The sequence below is a fragment of the Eublepharis macularius genome, chromosome 2, assembly GCF_028583425.1.
Source record: "Eublepharis macularius isolate TG4126 chromosome 2, MPM_Emac_v1.0, whole genome shotgun sequence".
In the NCBI taxonomy this organism is placed as follows: Eukaryota; Metazoa; Chordata; class Lepidosauria; order Squamata; family Eublepharidae; genus Eublepharis; species Eublepharis macularius.
The window spans coordinates 106,413,969-106,441,620 of record NC_072791.1 but is presented as its reverse complement, the minus strand read 5'-3'; the positions used below and the strand labels follow the sequence as shown (position 1 = coordinate 106,441,620).

Genomic DNA, 27,652 nt, shown 5'->3' with positions numbered 1-27,652 from the left:
GGAGACAGCCATTAAGTTACTGGTTTTGGGCAGAAGACACCATCCTGCCCAAGGGTACATTCCACAGTATAATTGGGCTACCTTCTACCATAGTTGTGTGTGCATGTTCTTGGATCCAACACTTACCTTTGGCACATATGTCTGATTATCTTTCTTCCTGCTGTGAAGCACTGGTCACTCAAAGCAACTATCTCACGGACGTCTCCTACCTTCCAGATTGCTAAATATCACCTGACCCTGTACTCCTCTCCATTTTCCTGCTTGTTTTCTAGTTAGCTCTCTGTATATGCTGTGTGTGATTTTCTGTGCTTGCTTTTTTCTTGAACATCCGCTTCTTTTGTTAAATGTTCTCTAGAGGAACGATCCTCTTATATACAGGTGAAGGAATCTCGCTTAGTTATCCTCTCTCGCTGCTTCTCCTTGTATGCTAATTCCCCCAATTCACAAGAAGCCTACTAATTTGGTATAGTGGTTAAGAGCGGCCGTTTCCACATGCTGTTAAAGAGATGGTCTACTTACTGAAGGCTGGCGTTTTTTTTCACAGATTCCAGATGCCTCAGATGCCTTTCAAAGCGGAAGCAGGCAGTTTGTCTTGCGTCTAATCAGCATCTTTTCTGAGACGGGGATTTCCCGCTCTTTCCTGTGCCGGGTCAAGGACTCTGATCAGACGCAAGATAAACGGCCTGCTTCCGCTTTGAAATTGGAGGCTTCTGGAATCTGTGAAAAAAAACACTAGCCTTCAGTAAGTAGACCGTCTCTTTAACAGCATGTGGAAATGGCCAGCCACTGGACTGTAATCTGGAGAACCAGATTTTCTTCCCCACTCCTCTGCTTGAAGCCAGCTGAGTGACCTTGGGTTAGTCACAGCTTCTTGGAGCTCTCTCAGCTTTACCCACCTTACAGGGTGATTGTCATGAGGATAATAATAACACACTTTGCTAACTTCTCTGAGTGGTCATTAAGTTGTCCTGAAGGGCAGTATATAAATCAAATGTTGTTGTTGTTATTTGGATAACAATAGGATTTGGCACGAAGCAACAGTAGTGTAGCCAGTAAATCATTGATCATACTGGGTGTAATTTGTTAGCGGCTGAGTATTGAGAAGGAACTGAAATTACCTCAGGAGAACAACAAAGGCAGCCAATGAGAGCACAGACTCTGATAAGAGGTATGCCAGCAACCAGCTGGGAGATTGGCTGGAGGGAATAAGACAGGTGCCACATGCAGATAGTGATAGAGAAATATTGAACAATAGTACAGCTGAGAGGCAAAGAGAAGAGATTGCACCAAAAACGTGCCTTCAAAAGGGATGACAGTCAACAGAACTCACACCGGAACTTAAATATATTTGTGGTGGTAGTGTTACCAAGAGACGCTTCAAATATTTTGTTTAATGTGCTTAATTAACAAGGATGGTTGATACCTGCAATTCCTGACAGCCACTATTGGTGGCCTGAAGGTTCCTGACAACCGTTCAGTTCACTTTACACATTGTGCTCTCAGTATAATGCAGTAGTTGTGGAAGCTTTCTCAACCAGCTTCCATATAGTCTTGAATAACATATAAATTGGCCTTTTCACAAATGCTTTGAAATGTTTTAAAGGAAAGGAGCCTATTTGTTGTTGCCTATGTGTACAGCTTTAGAAGTATTCAGAAACAAATCAAGAGAATTTGTAATTCCCCCTGGTGTTGACTATAAATATTTAAGGAGCTGTGCACTGTCTCTAGAGGCCTCAGGTCAGCTTCACTCTGGTTTTCTATGATTTGTACCCCCCCCCCCACACACCCAAATTTGGATATTTGCTAAAAAAAAAATATTCAAACCCTTAAACCCTTCATTCTAAACTCTTATAGAAAAGTTCATGGCTCTGTGTGCTCCAGGATAATGAAGAGCTACTATTGTGAAGGAAAAAATATATTTATAACATCAGTTTCTTTGATATACGGAAGACTAAAGCCCTGGAGGCCAAGTCTGAACTACCACAATAACTAAAATGAATTAAAATTGCCACTCTACCGTTTCACTGAAGTTCTAGGAAACAACATATGTTTGCTTTTCTTTGATACAATAAAATTATTTTGAATAAGAAGAAAAATAAGATAACAGAAAAGTAAAGATGAAAAAAATGCCATTTGACTTGTTCAGAAGCCTTTATTGTGTGGCTGGTTTAGAAGTGAACTTGACCACATGGAAACTGCTGCATTGTGCTGTAGCATAATTGATCACTTTTAGAATGCTGTTATATGTGTGCGTTTTATTCTGCTGGAAGGCCTAAGTGAAGTCCCCTAATGAGGAGGCCTCCTTTCAGAGGCTACTGTTATAAGGATTATATGTTTGGCAAATTGACTAGAAGAGCCTTTGCGCATTTGGCCAGTTGTATCCTGTTTCCTGGAATAGTGCCAGTTTGAAGCAAAACGGAAATGTACTGGATGGCAGTTTTATGTTAGTTGGTTTTAGTGAGCTGAACTGAATAAACAGCGGTAGCCCTGAGGTAGGCTGTATGTTCCTTGTCTAAAGTCATACAAGCCTTTTCTTTTACATAGGTTCTCGTTTCCATCATGCACTAAGCTGTGCATAGTGATATTGCCTGGAACTGTTCTGCTTAACTTGTTTTAAAAGCAATTCAGCTTCAAAATCTTCTAGAAGTTTGCTTAAATGATAACACCTGATCAATCTAAGTTCAAAACATGCTCCTTTTCACTGAATCATGTAATGGGATTTGCTTTATAGCATTTAAAATGATAGTTACAAAAATAATCTGGATTTTGTATGTGTGTGAGGATTTAATTTTCTTAAATTATACCCTGCACTATACTATGCATTCAAGACTCTCTCTCTCTCTGTGTTTTCATAACTAACATTGTATCACTCTATCTCTGCCTTCTTAATTTCACCCCCCCCCCCCGTGAAAATTGTTTCTGGCCACTCTTCCTCGCAGAGAGCCTTCCCCTTTGCCACCTTTTTCCCTCTTGCAACTCTTTCCAAATGGGAAGAGTCTTTCAGAAGGAGGGGGGACCAAAGAGGAATGGTGTTTGCTGAGGGCCAAGGGAGTGAGGGGGGAAAGGGGAAGGGTGTGTTGGAGGGAATGCAATAGGGAAAGCTTTTTGGGAGGGAGGGGAAAAGGTGTTTTGGAGGATGTGCAAAGGGGAAGGTTCTGTGGGAGGGACAAGGGCCAAAGAAGAAGATGAAGGGACCCTTCATCTTTGGTCCCTTCCTTCCCTCTTTCCTCCCAAAGACCCTTTCCTCTGTGTTCCTTATCTGTTGCTTAGTGATCCTGGCGTGGGTAGCCAGGTGTGGTATGGGGCACTGCCCACAAACCAGGACCTAGGGTGGCATATAGCCAACAGAGCCTGGGGCAGCACATGGCCACGCTGCCACCTGGGTCTAAGGTGGATTACCACTGCACCAGGGGTAGGACAGGACAGGCCCCACTCATCTGGTGGTGCATCTCTTTTGACCCAGCTGGGTTTTATTTAGGCTAGGTTGTTTCGAGCACCCAGCAGTTACATGGTTCCTGTGGGGCTGCTCAGTGGCAACTGAAGGACTGCACACATGCAGAGGGCAGGTAAATTATTTGGGGGGGGAGGGATTCCCTCCATTTTGTTTTTTTCTGTTTTAAGATTTTCAGCAACGTGGGGAGGGAAGCTTTCCCGCAAGGTTGTAGAAGCCTGTGATGTGATCTCAAGTAGCCCTGATCTTCAGATATGATCATCCTCATGCATCAGGGCTACTTCAGAATTAGATATATAATATGAGAGCTCTTCTTTGGATACATTACTGGAAACAAAACTTCAAATCTTGAGTTCCTTTCCCCCAATACAGAATTCTCAATTGTCTTGCATATGTGCTTGAATCCATTTCCTTACCCTGGTTCTTTATACAACTACCCTACTACTGAGCTGCCTCCCTGCCCTTCTGAACATAACAAGATCCTCTCTATGATTCACTTAACCCTAAAACTTCTGGGAACCTTATAAACTCTTAAATTGCTGGCTGATACTGATCAGCTTCTATGGAAGAGAAGCAGGGCACAGGTAGAAACAGTAGGCTTCATGGCCAATGAATCTCTAATGTGAAGCCCTAGCTGAGACTGGGAATCTACCAGTGTTTATGATGTGTTAGAACCAGTAGCAAGTAGATGCATCAGGTTTGACTGCCAGGAAAAACTTTAGTTTGAGAAGCATGGGCATTTTGGTTCCACCGTATGATAGTAGGGGAGCCTTGTGTTTATCATTTGGCTTATCTTACTATATAATTGAGTAAGCATGTTTCAGACGACTCACTTTATACCCTGGTACACCACCAGAAGGTGCTGCTGCAGTGGAAAGCCTGGGTAACATACCATATCACTCCAGAAAACATGCTGTGGTAGAAAGCCCAGGCAGGGAACAGGAACAGAGCAAGTGGCAATGCCCTCCCCGTGCCTTAACCCGGCTGGTATTAGGTGTGGAGCAGGTGGCAATGCCCACCCCCACCTTAACCCAGATAATATTAGGAGTGAAGGTGGCAATGCCCACCCCCCCTTCAGCCAGCTTGTATTAGGAGTGGAACAGGTGGTAATATCCACCACCACCTTAACCCAGCTGGTATTAGTACTATAGCAAATGGCAATGCCCACCCCCTTCAGGCAGCTGGTATTAGGAGCAGAGCTGGTGGCAATGTCCACCCCCTGCCTTAAACCAGCTGGTGATAGGAGTGGAGCAGGTAGCAATGCCTGTCCCATACATTAACCCAGCTGATATTAGGAGCAGAGCAGGTGGAAATACCCACCCCCCTTCAGCCAGCTGGGATCAGGAGCAGAGCAGGTGGCAATGCCCACTCTCTGCCTTAACCCAGCTTTTATTAGGAGCGGAGCAGGTGGCAGTGCTGGCCCCCCACCTTAACCCAGTTGATATTAGGAGCGGAGAAGGTGGCAATGCCCCCCCCTTCACACAGCTGGGATCAGGAGCAGAGCAGGTAAATATGCCTACTCTCCACCTTAACCCAGCTGGTATTAGGAGTGGAGCAGGTGGCAATTCCCGCCCCCTTCACCCAGCTGGGATCAGAAGCACTTCATGTATTTGACTGTTGTGAAGGAGTGGGGCTGATGTATATATGGATTTGTTATATTATCAAGAAATAATTAAGAAAAATACCAGCACCCTTTGTGATACCGTCTAGTCATCTTTGAAGAAGATCCGAAACGGCTTTTTCAGGAACCGGTCCATCCGTCGATGGCTTGTTCATGGTTGGATCACTCCTTCCCTTTCCAGCGTCTTCGGCAGCGCCTTAGAAGTTTGTTAATGGACTAATTATTTGTGAAGCACAGTGTGCTTGAATGAATTATTCTTTGCCTTAGCACTTCGCACTTTAAGAGGATTATTGTATAGGTCTTAGGAATTAGTATTTATAGGCATTGCACATAGCACTTTCCTGTGACCTCTTCCAACAAATCAATGTACTGCAAAATTGTGACACTGCTGAACGGTTTCTGTGCGGTTCGTTATTATTTAGCAGACAACAGCTACTAAGTTGTTATATTTGATACATTATAAGTGATTGTGGCATATATTTGTATATCATTGTCATTTTTGTTAGTTAGGTTTCACGATATTTCTTTGGGCTTATATCTACTCGTGATACTCTCTTACGTTGGGATCAGAAGCAGAGCAGGTGGCAATGCCCCCCCTCCACCCAGCTGGGATCAGGAGCGGAGCAGGTGGCTATGCCCACTCTCTGCCTTAACCCAGCTGGTATTAGGAGCAGAGCAGGTAGCAATGCCCACCCCTTCACCCAGCTGGGATCAGGAGTGGAGTAGGTGCCAATGCCTGCCCAGTGCCTTCACCTGGGGGGGGGGGGGTTCAGGCGCAGCGTAGGAAGCAATTCCCTTCTTCCATTCACCCAACCTGGACAACAACAACAACAACAACAACAACAACATTCAAATTATATACCACCCTTCAGGATGACTTCACACCCACTCAGAGCAGTTTACAAAGTATGTTACTATTATCCCCACAACAAAACACCCTGTGAGGTGGGTGGGGTTGAGAGAGCTCCAGAGTGCCATGACTAGCCCAAGGTCACTCAGCTGGCTTCAAGTAGAGGAGTGAGGAATCAAACCCGGTTCTCCAGATTAGAGTCTTTCACTCTTAACCACTACACAAAACTGGCTCTCCAGTTAGGTAGTGCTCCACAAGAAGTGGAGCAGGTGAAAATGCCCACCCGTTGGGATCAGGCAAGGAGCAGAAGGTAGTGCTCACTCCTCCCTTCACCCGGCAAGGAACAGGTGGTAATGCCCACCCCCCTTCACCCAGCTAGGATCAGGCTCGGAGCAAGCAGCAAATCCTGCCCCCCTTCACCTAGCCATAATCAGGCACAGAGCAGAAGGCAATGCCCATTTCCCCTTCACCTGGCTGGGAACAGGAGTGGAGCAAGTGGCAATGCCTTCCCCCTTTACCTGGCCTGTATGAGACGTGCAGCAGGTAGCAAAGCCTGCCACCCCTTCATGTTGCTGAGATCAGGTGTGGAGCAGGTGGCAATGCCCACCCCACTCCTTCGCTGGCCTGGATCAGTGACCGAGGAGGAGGGAATGCCTGCCTGCCTGCTCTCCCCTTTCTAGAGCCCGTTGTATTTTTCCCCACAACGGGCTTTGTTTCTAGTAAAAACTATAAATGTGTGTGGGGTGCACATGCTGAGTATTGTTGTCAAGGCAAATCAGCTTTTTACCTATCTGTTGTTCAGGGTTTTGTGATTCATGTGATGTGCATATATTATTACTTGAAATTATAGTAACATAGAGTAAGTGGACATTGTTATGTTGTCAATAGGTAAAAAGGTAAAGGTAGTCACCTGTGCAAGCATCGAGTCATTACTGACCCATGGGAGACGTCGAATCACGACGATTTCATGGCAGACTTTTTACGGGGTGGTTTGCCATTGTTTTCCCCAGTCATCTACACTTTACCCCCAGGAAACTGGGTACTCATTTTACAGGCCTTAGAAGGATGGAAGGCTCAGTCAACCTTGAGCCGACTACCTGAACCCGAGTAATCAAAGTGGAAACCCACAACTAAGGGATACAGTCAGTCACGTTCTGAAATTCTAGTGTATTAAAGTGGCGCAGTGCAATGAATAAATAACAATACTGTTACAGGCATATCAAATCACATAAACAAACAGTGTGCAATAAACAGCTCAACATCGGCCAATTCAGAATTATCCAATGGTGCAATCAAGTTCATATCAAAGTTCAAAGCAGAGATGAAACGTGAACAGCAAACCAGAGAAGCTATGAGGACCCCTCGTTCCTGTTCAAGGTAAGTTCTTAGATAGATGTACTCTTCTCATTTTCTTTCAACAGGTGGAACAAGGAGTTGGAACACTCTGCAGGACCGATACCCGACAAGGAACTGGTCAACCGGCTTCTGGGCTTCTGCTTCTTGTATGGCCCTTTAAGGTTTTTCCCTGTGTAAATGTCCCTTATAAGGGACATTTACACAGGGAGCGTCTTATAAGTGTCAGTTTGTTGGGCTAATCTTTGCGCATGGCCAACTAGAAGAGGTGTGACGGACTGCCGCTGAAGTTTGTAACAGCGGCAGTAGTGGTGAGCTTTTCTCAATGTATAACACCTTTAATGTATAACTTTGTGACATAGCAAGCTGATACGTTGTTTTATTAGAAATTCTTATACATTTGCAGTTCTCAGAGATGTTTGGTGAGGAGGTCTGTTGGCCCCTGATGCAGTCTGGAAACAAGCGTTGTTGATGACCGGTTCCTTGTCGGGTCTCGGTCCTGCAGAGTGTTCCATCTCCTTGTTCCACCTGTTGAAAGAAAATGAGAAGAGTACATCTATCTAAGAACTTACCGTGAACAGGAACGAGGGGTCCTCACAGCTTCTCTGGTTTGCTGTTCACGTTTCATCTCTGCTTTGAACTTTAATGTGAACTTGATTCTGAATTGGCCGATGTTGAGCTGTTTATTGCACACTGTTTGTTTATGTGATTTGATATGCCTATAACAGTATTGTTATTTATTCATTGCACTGCACCACTTTAATACACTAGAATTTCAGAACGTGACTGACTGTATCCCTTAGTTGTGGGTTTCCACTTTGATTACTCAGGTTGTTGCTAAGGGAGCTTCCTTTTGTTTGATAGTGGACTACCTGAACCCAGCTTCCGCCAGGATTGAACTCAGGTCGTGAGCAGAGCTTGGGCTGCAGTTCTGCAGCTTACCAATAGTGAAAATAAAATAATGGAAAATTTCTCAACTTATTTTTCTGCTTTACATATACTATAATATAACTCAGGAGATACTTGGAGACATCCACAAACAGCTATTTGTTTGTTGTGCTTAAACTGTTTTACCTTTCATTTAATAAATCTCAATGTAACAAAAATGGGAAAATCCACGAAGTAAGTTATAGCCATGATATGGTACATTGTAATTCTACCACAAAAACAGTGTCTGCAAAATAGTTTGAATTTAGGTTGGAAGATGGGGAGGAGCAATCACAATGTTAAATTTATAGTTTAGACCTCCTTCAGAGTGATATGATTATTTTCCTGATATCAAAGTTATGCATTATGTCTGACAAATACTATATGTAAAAATTTTATTATGTTCATTATTGTTTCGTTTAAGGTACTCCCTCCCCCTGTATTCTTGACAAATGTCTAGGAAATCTTAAAAGAATTCACGAGTACAGTAGTGATTCTCACCTGAGCCTAGTATGGGGAATGTTTTTACCTGCCCCTATATCAAAATGAAGGTAGTAATAGGGTAGCTTTTTGCCAGATAGCCAGAGGAATAATGGCAAGGGACACTATTTAAGTGCTTATGCCCTCCTCTCCCCTCCTCTTTTAAGGATTTTGCCACAAAGGCTGTTCAGCCTTCTACCTTTTGAGGAGGACTGCGTAGAATTAGGTGGCTGCTTCTTGGCCAAGCCATTTTGGGAATCTTGATACAAACCTGGCCTTTTAACCTGTTTTGCACCAATACATCTGTTTTGCACCGTTTGCAAAGTGGGCATGGGATTGAATCGTTCAGCCTGGCTATTTGGTTGGGTTTAGGTTCAAGTTGGGGCTCTTAGCAAGTGAAATACGGATTTGTTGTTTAAATTGTAGATTAAATTGACAAGCATCCTTAAACCTCCTAAGTGTTAGGGAGGTTTCCCAAGACAATTTCTTGTAGATGACTGTCTTGAGGTATTTGGTGAGGGGACTCCCTTGAGACCAGCCAGCCTCATTTAATTCCACTTTCAACTGGCACAGGGAGAATAGTGATACAAAACTTTCTCAGCATTTTTAAGATACACAGAGTGAAAAGCAAAGCCCATGAGGCATGAGCCATGGTTGGTTTGCCTGAACACAGTATGCTGATAGACAATGAGCCTCAAAAACTAACCAAATTAAGGAAACTTACAGTGATTTGTATAAATAAGTTATGTTGTTGATCAGCATTAAATAAAGTAGCCGTAGTTCCATCCTGTCCTCATATGGGGTTTAGGGTAACTAATTTTGCAACCACTGGGATTAGTCTGGAAGCCTAGGTTTTTGTATCCTTACTGTCACTTCACATGCTTGTAACATAATTTTTTTTCTGTTTTGAAAACTTGTTTTGTATATACATTCCCATTGTATCTTTTTCTAATGTATTCTGTAATCCATACTGACATCTTCATATCATAGCTAAGGTATGAAATCAAACAAAGAGGCAACTAACGAAAAGGAGCTCTTCTTGTTGGCAGTTACAGATTACCAGGTGTTCAGAATTTTCTTATCTCTTGCTTAATACAATATCAAGTGTCAAAAGCATTAGCAGTTGACTGAAGTTAGGCCACATAACAATGACTTACAGTAAATAAGTGTTTGAACAGAGTACATGGAAAAGATAAATGGTAACTCCATTTCAAAGCTGTTTCTGTCCTGGTAGTTGGGTGTGGAAGGACAGTGTGCCTTTCCTGCTTGGAAATGTCTTTTATATCCATTTTATATCCAGTTTCCTTGCAGTTCATATTTAGGCATACTCAGTATTACTGAAAGCAATAGCTGTTATGCAGATATAGTTCTAAGTGTTACAAAAATTGAGGTCACTTGCATAATGTTCAAATATAGTGCCACCTATATTCACAGCAATTTCCCAAGTATATTGGAAAAAGAATGAGGCAGTGGAGTTACATAGCAGAAAAAGATAAGAAATCCCCCTAGTAGTTAAAATAGTTGTTGGAATGGAAAAGTGAATAATCTGCCGTGGACGTTATGACATTTTAAAAAAGGAGGCACCTTTTCAGGTATAATGTGAGCTGCCTTCATACAGGAGTAGATGTGAAATCAGGGAGCAAAGTTGTGGACACCATGAATTTCAGGTTGTGTATCTAGTGTGGAATTAGGCAGTTACAGCTCCTAATGCGTATGTGTTTTGATGCTTGTAGTTTAAACTTTGCTTGCAAATGTAGACTGTGATAACCTGGTTCATTTCTTAGCAACATGTGAGCGCTAATAAATATGAAGCATAAATGTCATAAACTTTCATTTGGATCATGTCAATTGCTTCAACTTTTTGATCTACTGATGATATAATCTATTAGACAATTGGAAATATGCTTTATTTTTACAGTCCATTATTACTGTTGTTACAATCTTTTCCAGACGACTAGCTGGCAATGACCTTGCGTTTATTCATCCAAAGGCCTTGTCTGGGTTGAAGGAACTCAAAGTTCTGTAAGTAATCACATTTCAGAGCTTCATTGGGTAGTACTTTCCTGCCCAGTCAGATTGAAAAATGGGGGTTTTGGTCTGTTCTTAGTAAGATTAAAAAACTTTATTAACTATTATTATAAATGCTTTCCATAGATAATTACTCTTTTAGGAAAGGTAGAATTTAGCTGCAGTTGTGTTTAAATGCTTATTGCTGCATTTAGTTGAAATTCAGATGCGTGATCCAAAGGCTGTGCATAAAGCATTGTGGTATCAATTTGAATTGGAATGTAATGAGAGCTGCTCAGTGTGCAAACATTCAATGTGCAGTAGCCCGTATAGTTCTTGTGATTGTTTTTTTGCCATGCCCAGGAGCTGACTGGCTATTTAACTTACAGGGAAAGTTCCTGGTGGACCACTGGCCACCAGGATTAGGCAGAGCCACCCCCTCCCCCAATAGTGCTGTCAGCACTGAGGTGAAATAATGCTCCGGGACCATTTTTATTTCCCAGCCAGCCTCTGCTCATGCCTCTCCAAAATCATGTCCCACCAGCATTTCTCATGGCAAACTAAACATTACCACACTCGTATGGCAGTTCACTGGTCACAAAGAGTTTACTGTACAGATCAGCCTCAACATGGTTCTGTCTCAACATCTATTACACAGAGGAATTTTCTGTGTGTGCCTCAGATCTTTGGATTGCACACTATAGCTTTTGGATCAGTGTGCAACTCCCTAGAGTGACAACAGAACTTACCTCCTGTCCCTTTAAAAAAAATCCTTTTGATTTGGATTCTTGGAATGGGATAACTACAGAGAGAAGGGTAATGTATGGTTCAAGGAATATATGAACTTTTTAAAATCTCACTAGTTGTGGTGGTCAGATTGCATTGAATTAATGTCAGGTTCTGCTAGGGGATTCTCCTACACAGCTTCACTTCATCAGACCAGTCTGGATGAGTTAAAGGTCTTTATTAAGAGATTACCACCATTAGAGCACAGTACAAAGTAATTGCCAGGAATACCAGGGGAAGGCCCAGTGGGCTAGTTATGCCTTCCTTTCTCCTCCTCCTTTTTCAAGCAGAAGCTCATTAGTCTTAGCATACAGTTTCTCGCAGGAAAGCTGAAAGGAAAAGAGGGGCAGGCACCAAGGTCATTCGGCTGGTTTCCAAGCGCATTGAGATAAGACAGCTGAGTGCAGAACAGCAACAGCAGAGAAAATAGTAAGAGAACAGCAGACCTACAATCTGTTCCCCCATCCCCCACAGTAAAAGAAATCACTGAGTATAGCAGGCAGGTCACAGGCCTGCCTGACATTCTGCCACCCCCAAAATCAATTCTTTCTCAGCTTCTCTGGATACTGCCTATGAAAGGCCTTGTCTAGTCTATCAGTCCTTACATCCCTCCATTTGGCCCATTCTTGTTGACTCTGGTTGGAGTGCTTCCACCGAATGAGGTAAAACAAATGTCCCCTTTTCCATTTTGAGTCCAAAATTGCTGCAACTTCATGGTGAGGCTGTCCGTCCACCATCGGGGGGCGGGACTCCCTGGTCTGGGTGCCACTGGTCCGGATCCGGAGCTTTCTTCAAGAGGCTACAATGGAAAACAGGATGTACATGCCTTAGATTCTTTGGTAGTTCTAGTTTGATAGCTACTCCATTAATCACTTCTAATATTTTAAATGGTCCAACAAATTTCCATCTGAGCCTCTTGCTCAGTTGTTCTCCTCTTAGGTTTTTTGTTGACACACACTTGGTTTCCAGGTTTTAGATCCCATTGGGGAGAACATTTTCTGTCTGCCTGTTTTTTATAATCCTCTTTGGCTTTCTCGAGAGTCCTCTTAATCACCTCCCATTGCTCTATTATTGCCTTCCACCAGCTACTAAGGTCCCCCCCACCTTTCTCTTTCTCTGGAGAAATGTCTTTAACGAAGGGCAGTGCTTTGCCCTCAAACCCTTGGGTGATTTTAAAGGAGGAGGCTTCTGTAGAGTTGTGGATGCTGTTGTTATAGCAATACTCAGCAAAGGTAAGATACTCAGTCCAATCATCCTGCTGGTAATTGATGTAACATCTTAAAAATTGCTCCAAAATCTGATTAATTCTTTCTGATTGCCCATCTGTGTCTGGATGGTGCACAGATGACAATCCCTGGGTAATGCCAGTCACCTCCGTTCGTTCTCTCCAGAATTTGGCAACAAATTGTGGGCCCTGATCTGAAATTATCTTATCAAGAAATGAATGGAGCCTTACTACACGCTGCATGAATAACATGGCTGGTTTCTTAGCTGTGGGTAACTTGGTGCACAGGATGAAATGGGCTAGGTCCACCATTACCCATATCACCGTTTTTCCTTTACTGGGGGGGATGTCCATGATAAAGTTCATAGATATCACTGACCATGGTCGTGGGAGTGTGTGTGTGTGCTTCTAAGGGTTGTAGGAATCCATGCCCCCTCCCCCGCCCCCGTTTCCCCATCAAGAAAACTTGGCAGGTAGCTACATAGTGTGATACATCTTTCCTCATTTTTGGCCACCAAAACTGTCATTGCACCAAGTTCAACGTTTTTAGGTAGCCAAAATGCCTGGCCAGTTTGGCATCGTGACAGTTTTTTAACACTTCGCAACCCTTGCGGGATGTACATTTTTCCGCTCCTATACTAGCAGCCATTCTCTCCCCTCTCTAGTGGCTCCAGCGGCTCCCTTTCCTCTTCCTTCCCCAATTCAGCTTTAACTCTTTCCTTCCACTCTGAGGGGGATGAGGGAGGGTGATCCGCACTTTGAGCTTGGCTCCTGGTGACAACAGCCCCTGCCAGCTGCAGGAGAGAACATTGTATCCACCACCTCCTCACTTTGACTGTCATGTTGGGGGAGGTAAGACAGAGCATCAGCCAGGAAATTGGACTTCCCAGGGAAATGTTTGAATACAACATTAAAGCAGGAGAAAAACTCTGCCCAGCATAGCTGCTTGCTCCTAGTTTATGAGGCTTTTGCAACACTTCCAGGTTTCTATGATCAGTCCACACTTCAAAAGGCACTTTGGCCCCCTCTAACCAATGCCTCCAAGTGCAGAGGGCTAATTTAACTGTTGCTGCTTCTTTGTCCCAGACTACCCAGTCTCCGAAAAAATTTTTGACATGTAAGCACAGGGGCGCATTTTCCTGTCCTCCCCCTCTTGCAGGAAGACCCCTTCCCCCCATGGCAACGTCACTGGCATCCACCTGTATTACAAATTTGTGGCCCTTGTCTGGATGGTGGAGGATGGGTTCAAATGTAATCAGAGTCTTTAACTCCTCAAAAACTTTTTGATGCTCCTCCGTCCATGCCAACTTAGTGCTTGACTTGGTTCCACTAGGGTCTTTCCCCTTGGTTTTCAATAAGTCTGTAAGCAGCAGGGTAGTTTGAGCAAAGTTGTTAATAAATGGACAGCAGAAGTTTGCAAATCCCCAAAAGGATTGCAGTTGCAGCCTAGTTTTAGGGCTTCCCACCCCAGTACCGCCTTGATTTTGGCTGGGTCCATTCCCAAGCCCTGGCCAGACACTCGATAGCCTAAAAAGTCCAACTCCTTTTTGTGATACTCACATTTGGAGAGCTTGGCAAATAACTTGTGGCGATACAAGGTTTTCGACACTTCCCGTATTAGTTTTACATGTGAGGCGTAGTTCTGGGAATACACCAGAACATCATCTAAGTAAACAACCACCCCCTTGCAGAGGTATTTGTGTAAAACTTCATTGATTAGATTAATAAAAACCGCTGGAGCCCCTTGGAGCCTGAAAGGCATCACCCTGTATTCAAATTGCCCTAACGGGGTATTAAAGACTGTTTTCTATTCATCCCCCTCCCTTATCCATACTCTGAAGTAAGTGTCCTGTAGGTCCAGCTTTGTGAAGATCTTCCCTTGAGCAGCCACCCCTAACACATCTCTGATAGGTGGTAGTGTGTAGGCATTAGACATGGAGACAGCATTGATCCCTTAATACTCAGTACACAGTCTCAACCCCCCATCTTTCTTTTTACAAAATAGGACAGGGGCAGCATGGGGGGGAGCTTGCTGGATGGATAAAACCCCTTGCCAAATTTTTATCAATAAATTTGCGCAGCTCTGCTCTTTCCCCCGGGCTCATTGAGTAAGTTTCCTCTTAGGCAGTTTCTTCCCTGGGATCAGTTCAATTGCACAATCAGTGGGTCTGTGGGGAGGGGCAGTTCATCTGCCGCCTCCTCCTCCTCAAACACCCGACTCAGATCCTGATATTCCAGGGGGATCCTACCCCTCTCTTCCATGGTTAGACACACAGTCTCTGGGAGAGGGGGACTGGGGCCCCATCAGCTATCCTACACATGCTTCTGGCAACCTTCTGAGGGGAAGCATAACTCACTTGCCTTCCACTTGATGTACGGATCGTGGTCATATAACCACCTCATGCCCAAGACCAGGGGAAACTTTGTGATGGGGCTGACTACAAAAGTCCTTTCTCCTTAATGTCCTCCCATCCCCAATGGGGTCAACTCTGTCTCGTATCCAGGGGAGGAGTTCCTTTCATTACTGTTCCATCCATCTGTTCAAATACAAGGGGTTCAGGTAGTTTTGCTACGCTCAATCCCAGCCCGTTTACTAACGCAGGGGCAATTAAGTCTCTACTGCACCCAGAGTCAATTAAAGCTCTTACTCGGATGTTGGTACCTCTCTGGGGATTCAGCAGGGTGACGACAATGAAGAATAAAGCTCCCTTTGGTCTCACCTTCTGTGGAACCCGATCCTCTGTGACCTGCTGGCTGGTGCCTTTTACAGCAGGTCTCTGTCGTTTCCCACCAGTGGTCCTAGCTCTCCCTCTCTGGCCTACAACAACCCTCCACTAGATGCCTCTGTCTCCTCCTGTGCCTTCGTGGCCGCTGCTGCCACCTCCTCCTTCAGACTCAGATGGCCTTTAGGCTTCGGCTACCCCTCCGATGGTCTCTTTGTCCTCTGCCTCAGCTTGACGGGGGCTCGTTCCATTGGGGAACACTCAGCAGCAAAGTGACCCAGTTCTTCACATCTCAGGCACAGCCCTTGTCTCATCCTCCAGTCCTTCTCACTGGGGAGGGGAAGGCTGCTCCATCCTCTTCCCTTCTCTTGTGGTCGTACGTCTCCAGGACTCCTTCGCTGCCTAGTCTGACGGTGCTGCTGGAGTAGCTTCATTACCTGCTCCCGGTTCTTGATCTCGCAGGCCAATTGGATCCATCCCAGTAGGGCCTGCAGATCATCCTGCACCAGGGCTTTGGCTACAAGGTCTGGATTCAGGCCGGCTCTGAAGAATTCAGTCTTCACACCCTCTGTCCAATCTCTCAACTTGGCTGCATACTCACGGAGCTTGGCTGCATAGTTGCAGATGGGACGGTTACCTTGCCTCAGGTGCTTCAAATGGGTTCTCTCCCTGTCTTCCTCTAGAGGGTCCTTGTACTGCTTTTTGAGCGCTTGTACGAATGCTTCCACGCTTCTCAGTTTGGGAGCTCGGGCAGCATACAGGGTTATGTACCACTTTGCAGCTGAGCCTCCCAGCTGGGACCCAATGTAGCTTACGTGGCTGAGGTCATTCAGAAAAGTGTAGCCCCACTCTCGCAGGAACTCCCCCACCTGCACTAAGAAGTAGGCCAGCTTGTCGGGATCTCCGTCGAATCATGCTTCAAACTTCTGCCAGGCCAGAGGGGGCTGACTTGGGACCCCTGGGCCAAGCAACCCACTATCGCCCAATGGTAGCCTCTGGCCCAAGGCTGGGGGGGGGGCACGACCTGGTTTGGAGGCCCTGGAGGTAAGCCACCGGGGCTCCTTGAGGTGGGGCATTTTGGAGTACCTCCTGCAGCCCCTCCTTGATCTCCATCAGTGCATGCTTGACCTCCTCCATCTCCTCTCATAACTCCTGCATATCGGTGCTGCCACTGGGGTCAGGGGTCTCCTTCCCTTCATCCTGTTTACGCTCTCCTCCCCCCTTCTCCAAGGGGGATTCTTCAACATCACAGTCCTCTCCCAGTTTCTCCAGGATGGTCAATTAAGTCATTTTGTTCAGAATTGAAGAGTGCAGGAGTAAATGGGTGGTGTGTAGTGTGTGTGGTTAAGAGGGTCTTCCAAATCTGTTTACGCTTGTTGATGTTCTTTTACAGCACTCTGCAGAACAACCAGCTGAAAACTGTTCCTAATGATGCCATCAGGGGACTAAGTGGGCTACAATCCTTGTAAGTTCTATTGTCAGTTGTCTGTGCCAGCATCTGTTTGCTTTCTGATTTTATTTGTCCAGATATATGTTTGCCTCAGGAAACTACTGCAGATACAACAATTCATACAACACTGCATATGCAATTAAAATGTATTTGTTCTAAAAGGTCTAGAAGGATATTACTGTTACTCTTTGCACGTGCATACTTTTTTCACATACCATAATAGCAGAAAACTTCACAGTGCATACAGCATAGATATAGGAAATCCAAAATGGAATTGTTACAGGTCTAATTCCTCCATTGATTTTGATACATAATATAAAATGGGCAGAATTGCTTGGCCAATTTACAGACCCTAGATTGGATCCTAAATGACTACATATGGAATGAGTTAATGGAGCTGAATTTTGCTGCCTTCTCCCCCTTAATTTAGCCCCCGGTCCTCCAAAAACGTGTTCCAAAGAGTTGGGTGCCCCATCAGGAAAGTAAGTCATAGGGGGCTACTGCCAGAAGGGGGAGTTGTAGAAATACTCCCTTTATGCAAGTCATGGAAGAACCTGCATAAGGCCGGAGGGTGGGGGTGGGGGCGGGTTCTGTTGATGTTCCCTATTCACACCTTCTGCCAATTCAGTATTGTTCCGAAATGTTTCCTAACGTGCATAGATTACTTTTTGAAGTGGTTTGGGTAGTAGTTTATATACCTAGCTTATCACTTTGTAAAAAGAAAATGTATTCTGTACTAGGTTAGGATACTTAGCAGCCTCATCGAAGTGTATTAGTCTAGCCTTGTGTTTTCCAACACATGAATGCTGGTCAGAAGAAGGTCCCTTTGGCAACAAATGTTGTTTTAGCGATCTGATTTTGTGTACTTTGTTTGGAGACAATTCAGAGGTTATCATATACAGAGCCTGAAGTATCAACCTAAAAACAACATAAAACTGTTTGATGTAACTGTACTATGATATTAATAGCAGTTGACCTTTTGAGTATAAATTTCTTCCAGAGAAAAATGCTTTGAAGGTCTATGAGATATGTGATCTTTATCTAAAACAGAAAATTCTTACATGTAAAATATTAGAAAATAGCATCTGCCTTAAAAACAATTTACGTAGTTGTCATGTCAGTCCAAAATCTTCAAGTTTAAATGTTACCTAGCTGGTTGTTTGGCAGCGTTCCCAACTTAACGTGAAGGAAGTTTTAGGAGGATTTATTTCTTGACGACCAAACAAATTTCTCTTGTTCAGAACACCTTGATAATCATTGGGTTTGCTGCCGTTGTGTGTGTATTTTTGTTGCCTTTGACTTAGATGCAGTTTGCCTGAAAGCTAGTTAATATTGTAAATATTGTTGGGGCTCTTTTCATTCCTTTTCGAGCTCTTTTTATAAGTAGTTTTTTAAAGTTCTTTAATTCTTGATGTTTTCACAGTTGATGGCTAGTGCAATTGTAGCTTTTCATTTTCAGGTTCTTTGCTGAAAGGGGCTATAATGTAGCCATTGTTTTGTTAATAGTGCAACTTTCTAAAATGAAAAAGTGCAGTTGTCTAGAAATCTGTTTTATAGTACTGCACCAAGTTATCTTGAAAGGATGCATTCACATAATCAGATCCCCTGAAACTTTAGTTAAAACAAGTTTTATTATACCAATGGCATACATTTTTTCAGCCACTTAATATCTAGTTTTAGAACAAGCTCCTAACAAACAGGGAAGCCCCATTAATGATCTGTAATATAATCTGTGGAATGTTATAAACCAGATTTACCTACTTCAAAATATTTACATTGCCAGACCACCTCACCCCGCTGTACTTTTATTGCAGGGGACCCACCCCCCACTTCTCCATTCCTTTTCTTTTTCAAAAATTGATGGCATTTCCCCTGTATTCCCCAGTAGTATCTCTGATTTCAGTGAAAATTAAATGAAGCCTTAATATACATCTCTAATATTTCAAAAAAGTTTACAGTCACTGTGTATTCAAGATTAGTTATTATTCAGACATTTTGGGGAGAAGGATAAATTAATATGGTTTAAATATGGTTTAATTCATATTAGTATTTTAAGTGGAACACACACATTGTGTTTGCTTCAACTGACAATTGGCTTCCAGGTGTAGTAAATTCTTGGAAGCTTCATTATTTAACATTTTAAATAGTTTTACATAGTTCTCCCCAGTCCTGGCCTACACCACTCTGGTTCTCTGTGGACCAAGATATTAGTACACTACTACTGTTGGGAAAGTGCTTGTTAACTCAGAGTGCATTTGTTGTCATTTTCATAAAATGATTGATATTTTATCAGCCTTATCAGTGCTCCCCTCTTAGATCTAACAGCTACTTTGCAACCATTCAAGTGATTTCCTGGTGGGTTCTGAAGTAGCTCTTTAAAAGAATAAAATTCATTCCAGACTTCAGTTGTCCCAAAGTGGTTTATCTCAAATGCCCACTTTGAGATGATGCTTGTGTCAATACCCAGAATTCACTGCTAGAATAATGCTGTTGGATTTCCTGAGATGAATACAGTATGAATACAGTAGTGGTGAAGCAAGAGAGACTGATAATGCAATCTTGCACAGATTCTCTCTAGTCTAACCCCACTGAAATTAATTGTTTTAGAGTGGAGTACCTTGGTATAGAATAGCACTATTCATTGCAATCTACAACAAAGAACAGAATATACTCTTTGAAGCTGAGAACACTCTCATGCCCCTCAATGCTACATGCACCCCTTCTTCCTTGTTCATCACTACATGCCTTGTCAAGGTGTCAATTTCTTCATATATCCTTCACTTTATCCAAAATACTGTGACTGGTAGCATAAACTTCAGTTTACAGACTATGATGTCTGATTCCCCCCCCCCCCGGATTTGGGGGTATTTATTTAAGGCATCAGTCAACCAATTTTGCAAACTCATATTACTTACTTTCTGATTTAATATTAACTTTTTGCTTTTTAAAGAAATGTGATGCATGCTTTCACTCTTGCTGCCTTTACCTTTTTTACTTTTGTGTTTGACCTGATGTGAGAGTAGGACTTGAAAATAAATGAAAATCGCAATTTGCTATGCAAGTATGAATGTACAGATTAGAATTTAAGTTGCTTTTTTTAAAGTAATGCAATTGCCTTGGGGAATGATGAAAGCAAGAATGAAAGTATGACAAGTTCACGTGTGCCATAAGGAACATCTCTTGCTCTCCATACTTTAATGGATAATAAAAGCAGATACTTATTTATTCATTTATCATCTCAACTATGAAAAAAATATTATTTGTGCAGCACTGCCTTTGGTATTAGTAAACTTCCTCCATCCCCAAATTTAACAGTGTTGGCTTTTATCACTACTAGAATGTTTTCCTTTCTTTACCAAATTAATATGCTTTTGGCTTTTGCTGACTCTTTGAAGCTGCATTGAGTCCTGTTGTTTAATTAATACCCAAATATAGAAGCTTGATTGCTGTCTGGAATGAGATTATGCCAATCATTGCATTAGTTCAGGTTTGTTTCTGAGTGCAGTTCAGGGTGCTGGCTGGCTTTTACCTTGAAAACTTTTCACTGTATACTTGATGGACTGTCTCTTCCAATATAACCCATACTGCAGCTTTGATCATCAGTGCTCCTCTTCCATTCCTTCTTGCAGAGATGTCATAACTGCCATTTCTGGGTCTTGGGCTTTAAAAACAGCAGCTTTCACAACATAAAATGTCCTTTCTGAACATATCTTTTTTGATTTTCAAATAATTTTCTAATTGTTTAGGAGGGTATTCAAAAATGTCTGGCCATATTGATAAATATTCCTTTTTGAGTCCTGTTTGAGAGAGAAGAGTAGTTCAAAAATGTTATAAATAGATTCAGGAGACCCTTGCCATTTACAGATGTTGCTTATTTGGCCTTTTTACTTATTTGCTGTGTGCAGTTCGACTGCCTCCCAGTGTTCATGGATTTGCCATTTATGGTGATCCCAGGAGCGGGATCCTCTGCGAATAGCAAAGGCCTACTATGATTTTTTGAAATGACATTTATGTAAGAACTTCTTGCTACTTTGAAGAATTATTGTGTCACTGCTCACTGTGATGTGCAAACATGAACATGTGGGTTAAGGAGGAGGTGGGTGGTTTCCTTGGGCCAAACAGGCTGTTATCACTGAAGATTTAATTTAACTTAATGTTCCAACACAAACATATGCTAAATGATATTAACAAATGAGAATATACACACCTCTGACTACAGGGCAAAAGATATGCAGATGTCATTACTTTTTTTTTTTTTAAGCTGGCAATGTTTGGATAGTAATTTGACCATGCACTTATCCCTTACTGAACTGGCCACAGGCCAGTTTCTAACCATGTACAATTTGAGTAAAGGCTGTGCAAGGCAAACTCACTTTATGCAAATAAGCTTTTTTGCTGCTTTTTATTGCCATTTTAATAAATAAAATCATTTATCAGTTACATGAATCTATTTTATTGCACCAAGGGTTTTTTGGGGTGGGTGGGGTGGGGTGGCAGTAATGAAGTCTTTTCCTCCTGTTGGCTGAACTGATAGAATGCCTGTTAACATTTTAGCATCTAATTAGATGATACATTAAATCCCAATTCTGTTTGCTAGCAGAGCAAAACTAGAAGTGAGACAAACAACCTGCCCCCATATTTCTTTTCTGCTAACGAAGGAACACAAAGTGGAAGGGAGGGAGTGATGAAACCCCTCTTGTTGCTGTACTGCTCACAGATCTCACAGATGATTATTTAACCCCCCCCCCCCCCGGGCACTATTTTTGAGTTGAGTCCTGGGTCACATATTAAACACGAGTTGGTTTTCCCCAACCCAACTTGTGTTTAATGTACCATCTAATCAGACCATAATCAGACTATCAGTTCAACCAACTGGAGGCAGAGTCTTCATCATTGCCACAAAGGACATTGTCTAATTAGACCCTGAGATATCCTGTACATTGAAGAATTAAAATTGTGTTGTTAGGGTTAATAGTAAGGACCAGAAGCAGAAAAGCCAAGAAAATTCTGTGAGCCCATAGGAAACGGGGGAATTTGGGACAAACTGCGATAAGTGGGGTACATGAGGAAACACTGGATGGTAGAATCATAATTGGAGACCCAGTAAAAGTTTTTTGTGGTGGTGGTGGTGGTTAGGCCAATATTCATACTACAGTTGGCATCATTTTTTGGCAAGCTTCCCATGTCTCTGACTGGCTGAACTACAAAATGGCAGCATTTCCATTGCTGCTGCTAGTTGCTAAGAAAACCTGTAATATTTCATTTCTGCCTGTCATGTATCTTTTGCCAGTGCAGATCCTGCCACATCTCAAGGACTAGAGAGGTGCTGGTCTGTGGAGAAGCTCCCTGGTCCTCCACCTATATCTTGACCATAGTCACTTATCAGTCCTGTTTCTGGCTGTTTTCCAAGACAAAATGTATTGTTTGTGGCACTCATATAACAACCTGTTCCAGCAGGTTGTTTAAAAGCAAGGGTGTAACTACCATTGACTTCACTTGGAACAAACCTCTGCCAATGCAAAGTCCCACTAACTGAAAACTTACCATTAATCAGAGCTTGTTTAATAAAAGCACAAAACGCCATTACTGGCTCTGGGTTGTGGTTACTAATTAAGCTACGAAGCATGCTAAATACATTAACTGTGCAATCCTAAAAAGAGTTACTCCAGTCTAAGCCCATTGAAATCAATCTGCAAGAAGATTTAACCTAGACTCCACCCAGCTTCATGCTGTATACATGTTTCATGTAGAGAGAATTTAAAAATAGAATTCTCTCAAAAATGCTGTAAATGTTAGGAAAAGAGAAGGCTTAAGCTGCTTTCACAGGAGCTGTTGTCCTGATGCTGAGGGGAGGCAAATCAGCTCTCTCTTTGTCCTTGAAGTGAGGTCAGTGCTAGATTGGAAATGCATGAATTTGTACTAACATCTATATTAGTATTTCCTCCAGTGTGCAGAGGGACATATCTCATGCCTCCTTTGCACAAGCACTATGCTCAGCACATGCACAGGAGCTCTGTTTCCATTATCATATCCTATTGGGCTTAATGTGCCAGGAAAGAGTCAATTTTCAGGTGTTTGGTTTTCTCACCAGCAGATTGTATCTTTCAAACTGAAGGAATTCATATCTAGATGCAAAAACTGATGACACACACTCTCCTAGTGTAATATGGATGAAAGTTTTGGTACGTTGTTTCTATAGCACCCTGACAATCATGGCTTTTTCCAACGAATCTGGGAAATAAAGAGGGGCTTGTACAGGAGAAGTGTTGGGCAGTGAAAGAATCAAGTGACCCCTTCCACCAATCTCCCCCCATGCTCAACCACTTTACTGTGGTAAAGGCAAAACTAATTATCTTTGTCCAGGGACAGGCCTCCCCCCGCCTGGAGGAAGCCCCCCGGACTCCCCAGCAGAGAGGTCAGAGCCATTCTGTACCTGCATGACTGAGCAAATCCTTCAGGACACTGAAGTACTTCATAGCATTCATGCCCCCCCAGGATACTATTTGACCCCCATAGAGCCATCGGAGGCCTATTATACATACTCATATCAGAATCTCATCAGAAGTATCTATGCTTTGCATATGCCAGGGAACACCTCCGGTACAGAGCTCGCCCTTTCAGCCTAAAGTTATCCCTCAGAGTTTTTCACAAAGGTGTTAGTGACCCTAATAACTGCATTAAGGATTCAGGGAGTGATGCTGTTCCTGGATTTGAAAGGGAAGAGCAGCTTAATACTCAAGCAGAAGACAAAATGTTTATCTCTCAAGAAAGTTTTCTACGGTAACGGAAGTACAGAGAAGAGACAAGGTGGAGGTGATGCTCCTAGTACATCTCCTAGGAATGATGGTATCCTGTTAAGACACTTTGCAGTGGGTGAGGTTCCACACATGGCCTCTTCAGTGGTTTTCCTCTGCCATTCCAGGACATTATTGCACAAAAATATCACAAAGTAATACAAATACCAGCATCCCTAAGACAAGAGATGATCTGGTGGATCGAACCTGCGAGATTGCAAGAGGCAGTACCACTCAAGGAACCAAAGGAAGTCATTATGATGACAGATGTCAGTTTCAGGGCCTGGAGTGCACATACAGGACAGGATGGTCAAGGGACATGGTCCAAAAGGAAGACAGATCCTACAGCATGAGCTTTCTGGATCTCAGGGCCTTAAAAATGAGCTTACTAAGGTTCTAAGAGGTGCTGGTAGGACAGCATGTAATGGTAAAATCTAACAACATGATGGCGAAAGCCTAAGTAATAAAGCAAGGGGAAACCAGGTTTAAGAATCTATACAAGGAAGTCAGTACAATCTTCAGTTGGACAAAGAGCACTCTTAAGGTCCTTGAAGGCAGTCCATGTTGCAGGACAGGGAAATGTAATTGCGAACTTCCTAAGCAGGAAAACTCTGGATCAGACGGAATGGATGTTAAACAGAGAAGTCTTCCAACAGGTATGTGAGAGGTTCGGCAAAGCAGAAGTAGATCTGTTTGCAAACGGACAGAACCACCAAGTCCTAAAGTTCATGTCAGGAAGGAAGAAACCTCAGTCCATAGAGATGGATGATCTAAACACTGAGTAGCCTCAACAATGGTTATATGCATTCCCTCCAATTCAATTAATTCACAGGATGATACAGAAGGTGATGGAACAAAAAGCGGAATTGATAATCATAGCAACCACCTTTTTTTGATCGAGTAGGCCATGGTTCCAAGACCTAATGATTTTCTCAGTTACGCAACCAGGGCATCTACTGCTCAGAGAAGATTTACTGACACAAAGGGCCTTAAGATATCAGCAACCAGCACTCCTAAACCTTACAGCATGTAGGTTGAGTGAAACCAATGACAAAAGCCAGGTTATGTTGAGGGGGTAATTTGCTCCATGCCAACTTCTAGATAGGGTTCCACTGACAGAAGTTATAACATCACCAGGCAGATCTCCCATAAATCGTGCAAGGACAGGGGGATTGATCCTCTAAATCCTCTAATTGGGCTAGGGTAAAGGAAATACTCCTGTTCTTACAGGAAGGTTTAGATAAGGGTATCAGTACTAGCACCCTCAAATGCCAAGTGTCAGCAATATCCTCCATAGGGGGAGTTTGCCAAAGCAAAATTTTTCATACATCCTCCTCCTGTGAAGAGGTTTCTGGGAGGACCTACATTATTAAGTCCACCTCCAATTCATAGCTTCCCTACATGGAATCTCAATTTAGTTTTTAAGGGCACTAACCAGGGAACCCTTCAAACCAAGGCAGTCATGTCCTCCGAGGGAATTAACCCTTATACTTTTTTTCTAGTAGGAATAACATCTTCAAAAAGGGTATCAGAATTGGGAGCATTATCTGTGCATAAGGAACTTTGCATCTTCCACAATGATAACGTGATATTGAGGTCTGACCCACCATTTATTCTGTAGGTAAACTCCACTTTCCATAGAAGTGAGGAAATTTTCTTTCCTTCATTTTGTCAAAATCCTGAATATGGGGAAGAAGGAGAGTGGCATAGGCTAGAAGTATGTAGAACTCTGAGTTACTAATACGCAAGTCAGATAGTATGTTCATGTCCTTTAGAAGAGCTACATTGGGACAAAGAGTATCTACCTCCATCCTCTGTTGGGGGATCAGGGGATGTATCATTGTAGGATACAGGGTGAAGGGACTTCCAGTTCCAGAAGGTATTACAGCCCACTCTCTTGGAGGGGGCAGCCGCTTCAACGGCTTATAGAGCATTCCCTTCAACGGATACAATAGGTAAAGCATCAACATGGACGTCTGTACACTCCTTTACAAGGGTAAACAGGTTAGTGTCAGCCAAGGCCGCTTCTTGGCAGAAGGTTTCTACATCACACCCTCTGATTCTCAGTAACAAGTAACCCACCCAAGGGGCAAACTGCTTGTATATGTCCCAAACGTATGGACTGCCCCACTCCTATTGGACCACCGGAGAATGGAAGATTTGAATCTCATTTACCATGAAGCTTTCTTTCTTGGTGGTCCAGGAGTGGGGCAGTCCAACCTGCCCTGTTTTGAGTCGCAGAAGAGAGTGTGTTAGTAGTACATGTTGTAAAAGATCCAAGAGATTAACAACAGAGTTGGGAGTTTGGATGTATATAGTGACCAGGTTCTGTTAATAATGTTACTATGCTAGTGTTTTAGATCAGTTTTTGATAGGGAGGGGAAAAATTTTCTTGTTCCAACGTGGTCGCTCACAAAGAGACACATGGCTTGAAAACAAACTGGCGTGCGATGGGATGAGCCCCTCCCCTTCCGGGACCAATCTAGTCGACTGACCCTGCACTGAAGAGGAGGAGCTACTTCCCAAACGTATGGACTGCCCCACTCCTGGATCACCAAGAAAGGAAGCTTCACGGTAAGTGAGATTCAAATCTTCCATTCCCAAATTGGGGCTAGCATGCTTGCCCCGATTCGGAAATCTTGAATCAAAGCTTCCCTGACGCATTCGGGTTGCTCGGGAAGCTTCAGGGCCCAAGGTTAAAGGGCCCTTTACCCGCTGCTTGCAAGTGGAAGGGCCCTTTAAACATCCCCCCCCAGTCCCCCCCCACTTACCTTGGCCCGCCACTTGCTGCAGGCTGCTGCAGCCGCGGAGGCAGAGGGGCAGTGTGGCAGTGGCGAATCTGGCCTTCCCCACTGCCCTGCAGGGCTGCGTGTCACCAGATTTGGCCTTCATGGCGGCCCTGTGGGCCACTGCGCCCCTGGAGGAATTGGCATGGTGGCGGTGGCTCTGGCTCTCTCCGCAGCCCTGTGAGCCCGTGCGGCGGAGGAGGAGGAGGCCGAAAAGGCATTCCCTGCCACCCTGCGGTGGTGTGCGTTGCCGGATCTGGCCTTCCCGGCTGCCCTGTAGGCCGCTGCGGACCCAGAGGAGGCAGCGCGGCAGTGGTGGTGGCTCCAGCCCTCCCCACAGCCCTGCATGCCCGGAGGAGGAGGCATTGGAGGAGGAGGCGGTGGCTCTGGCCTTCCCTGCCCAGCCAGGTAAGTGGGTTGGAGGGGATGGTGGGCTAAGTGGGGGGTGAAGGGATGGGGGTGGGTGGGTGTGCTGGGAGAAAGCCCAGCCCCCTGAATCCGAATCATTACAGAGCATTCCGAAACTATTCAAATACCCGAATACGAAGCAGCTTGCCGCTTTGGGTTTTGGTTATTTCCATAAGTTTTTCCTGAATATTTGTGGCGTACACACACCTAGATTGAAATGTTTCATTTCTGGTTGGTATTCAGCACTCTATCTTGAACCTTATACTCTTTACCTAGCTATAAGAGACTTATGGGCAAAGGAATAACAATTCTTATTTTGATGCATTGCCCTCATTATATTTCATGCTGTTCTGAGGGAGAATTTCATTGAATTCATTGTTCTATTTTGTGCTATGTCATGCATTTGTGATATATTTATTATATTGATAGAATGCTGTTTATGAGATATATATACCACTGAGGAAGGCCTTTGTGCTGAAACACGTCTGGTTTTTTATTTCATACATATGGAAATGAAATGTACTAATTTAACTGTATATGAGTGATTTTATTATGTTTGTGTATATAGTAGATATTTTAAATCTAATTTATACATTTTTTTCTGCTTGATTAAATGTTATATAGGTGTTTTTAATCTTTTCTCTTACAATCATAGTTATATTTTATTTCTTTTTCTTTTGCTCTTTCCTTCTTGGTTATCATTCATTTCAGGGTAGTTTTTCCCTCCCCTTTTTGTTGTCTTTACCAGCTGTTGCTAGGCAACCACAACAGCATTGCTAGCCTTGAACTCT

General features: G+C 43.4%; 1 protein-coding gene across 1 annotated transcript in view; it reads left to right on the top strand.

Annotated features, from left to right (window-relative positions):
- Window positions 1-27,652, top strand: part of LGR4 (leucine rich repeat containing G protein-coupled receptor 4) — a 170,482-nt gene that overhangs the window by 100,949 nt on the left and 41,881 nt on the right. Inside the window, exons 3-4 of the mRNA XM_054972319.1 lie at window positions 10,633-10,704; window positions 16,817-16,888. Coding sequence (XP_054828294.1) covers window positions 10,633-10,704; window positions 16,817-16,888 — 144 coding nt within the window. The remainder of the gene's footprint in view (window positions 1-10,632; window positions 10,705-16,816; window positions 16,889-27,652) is intronic.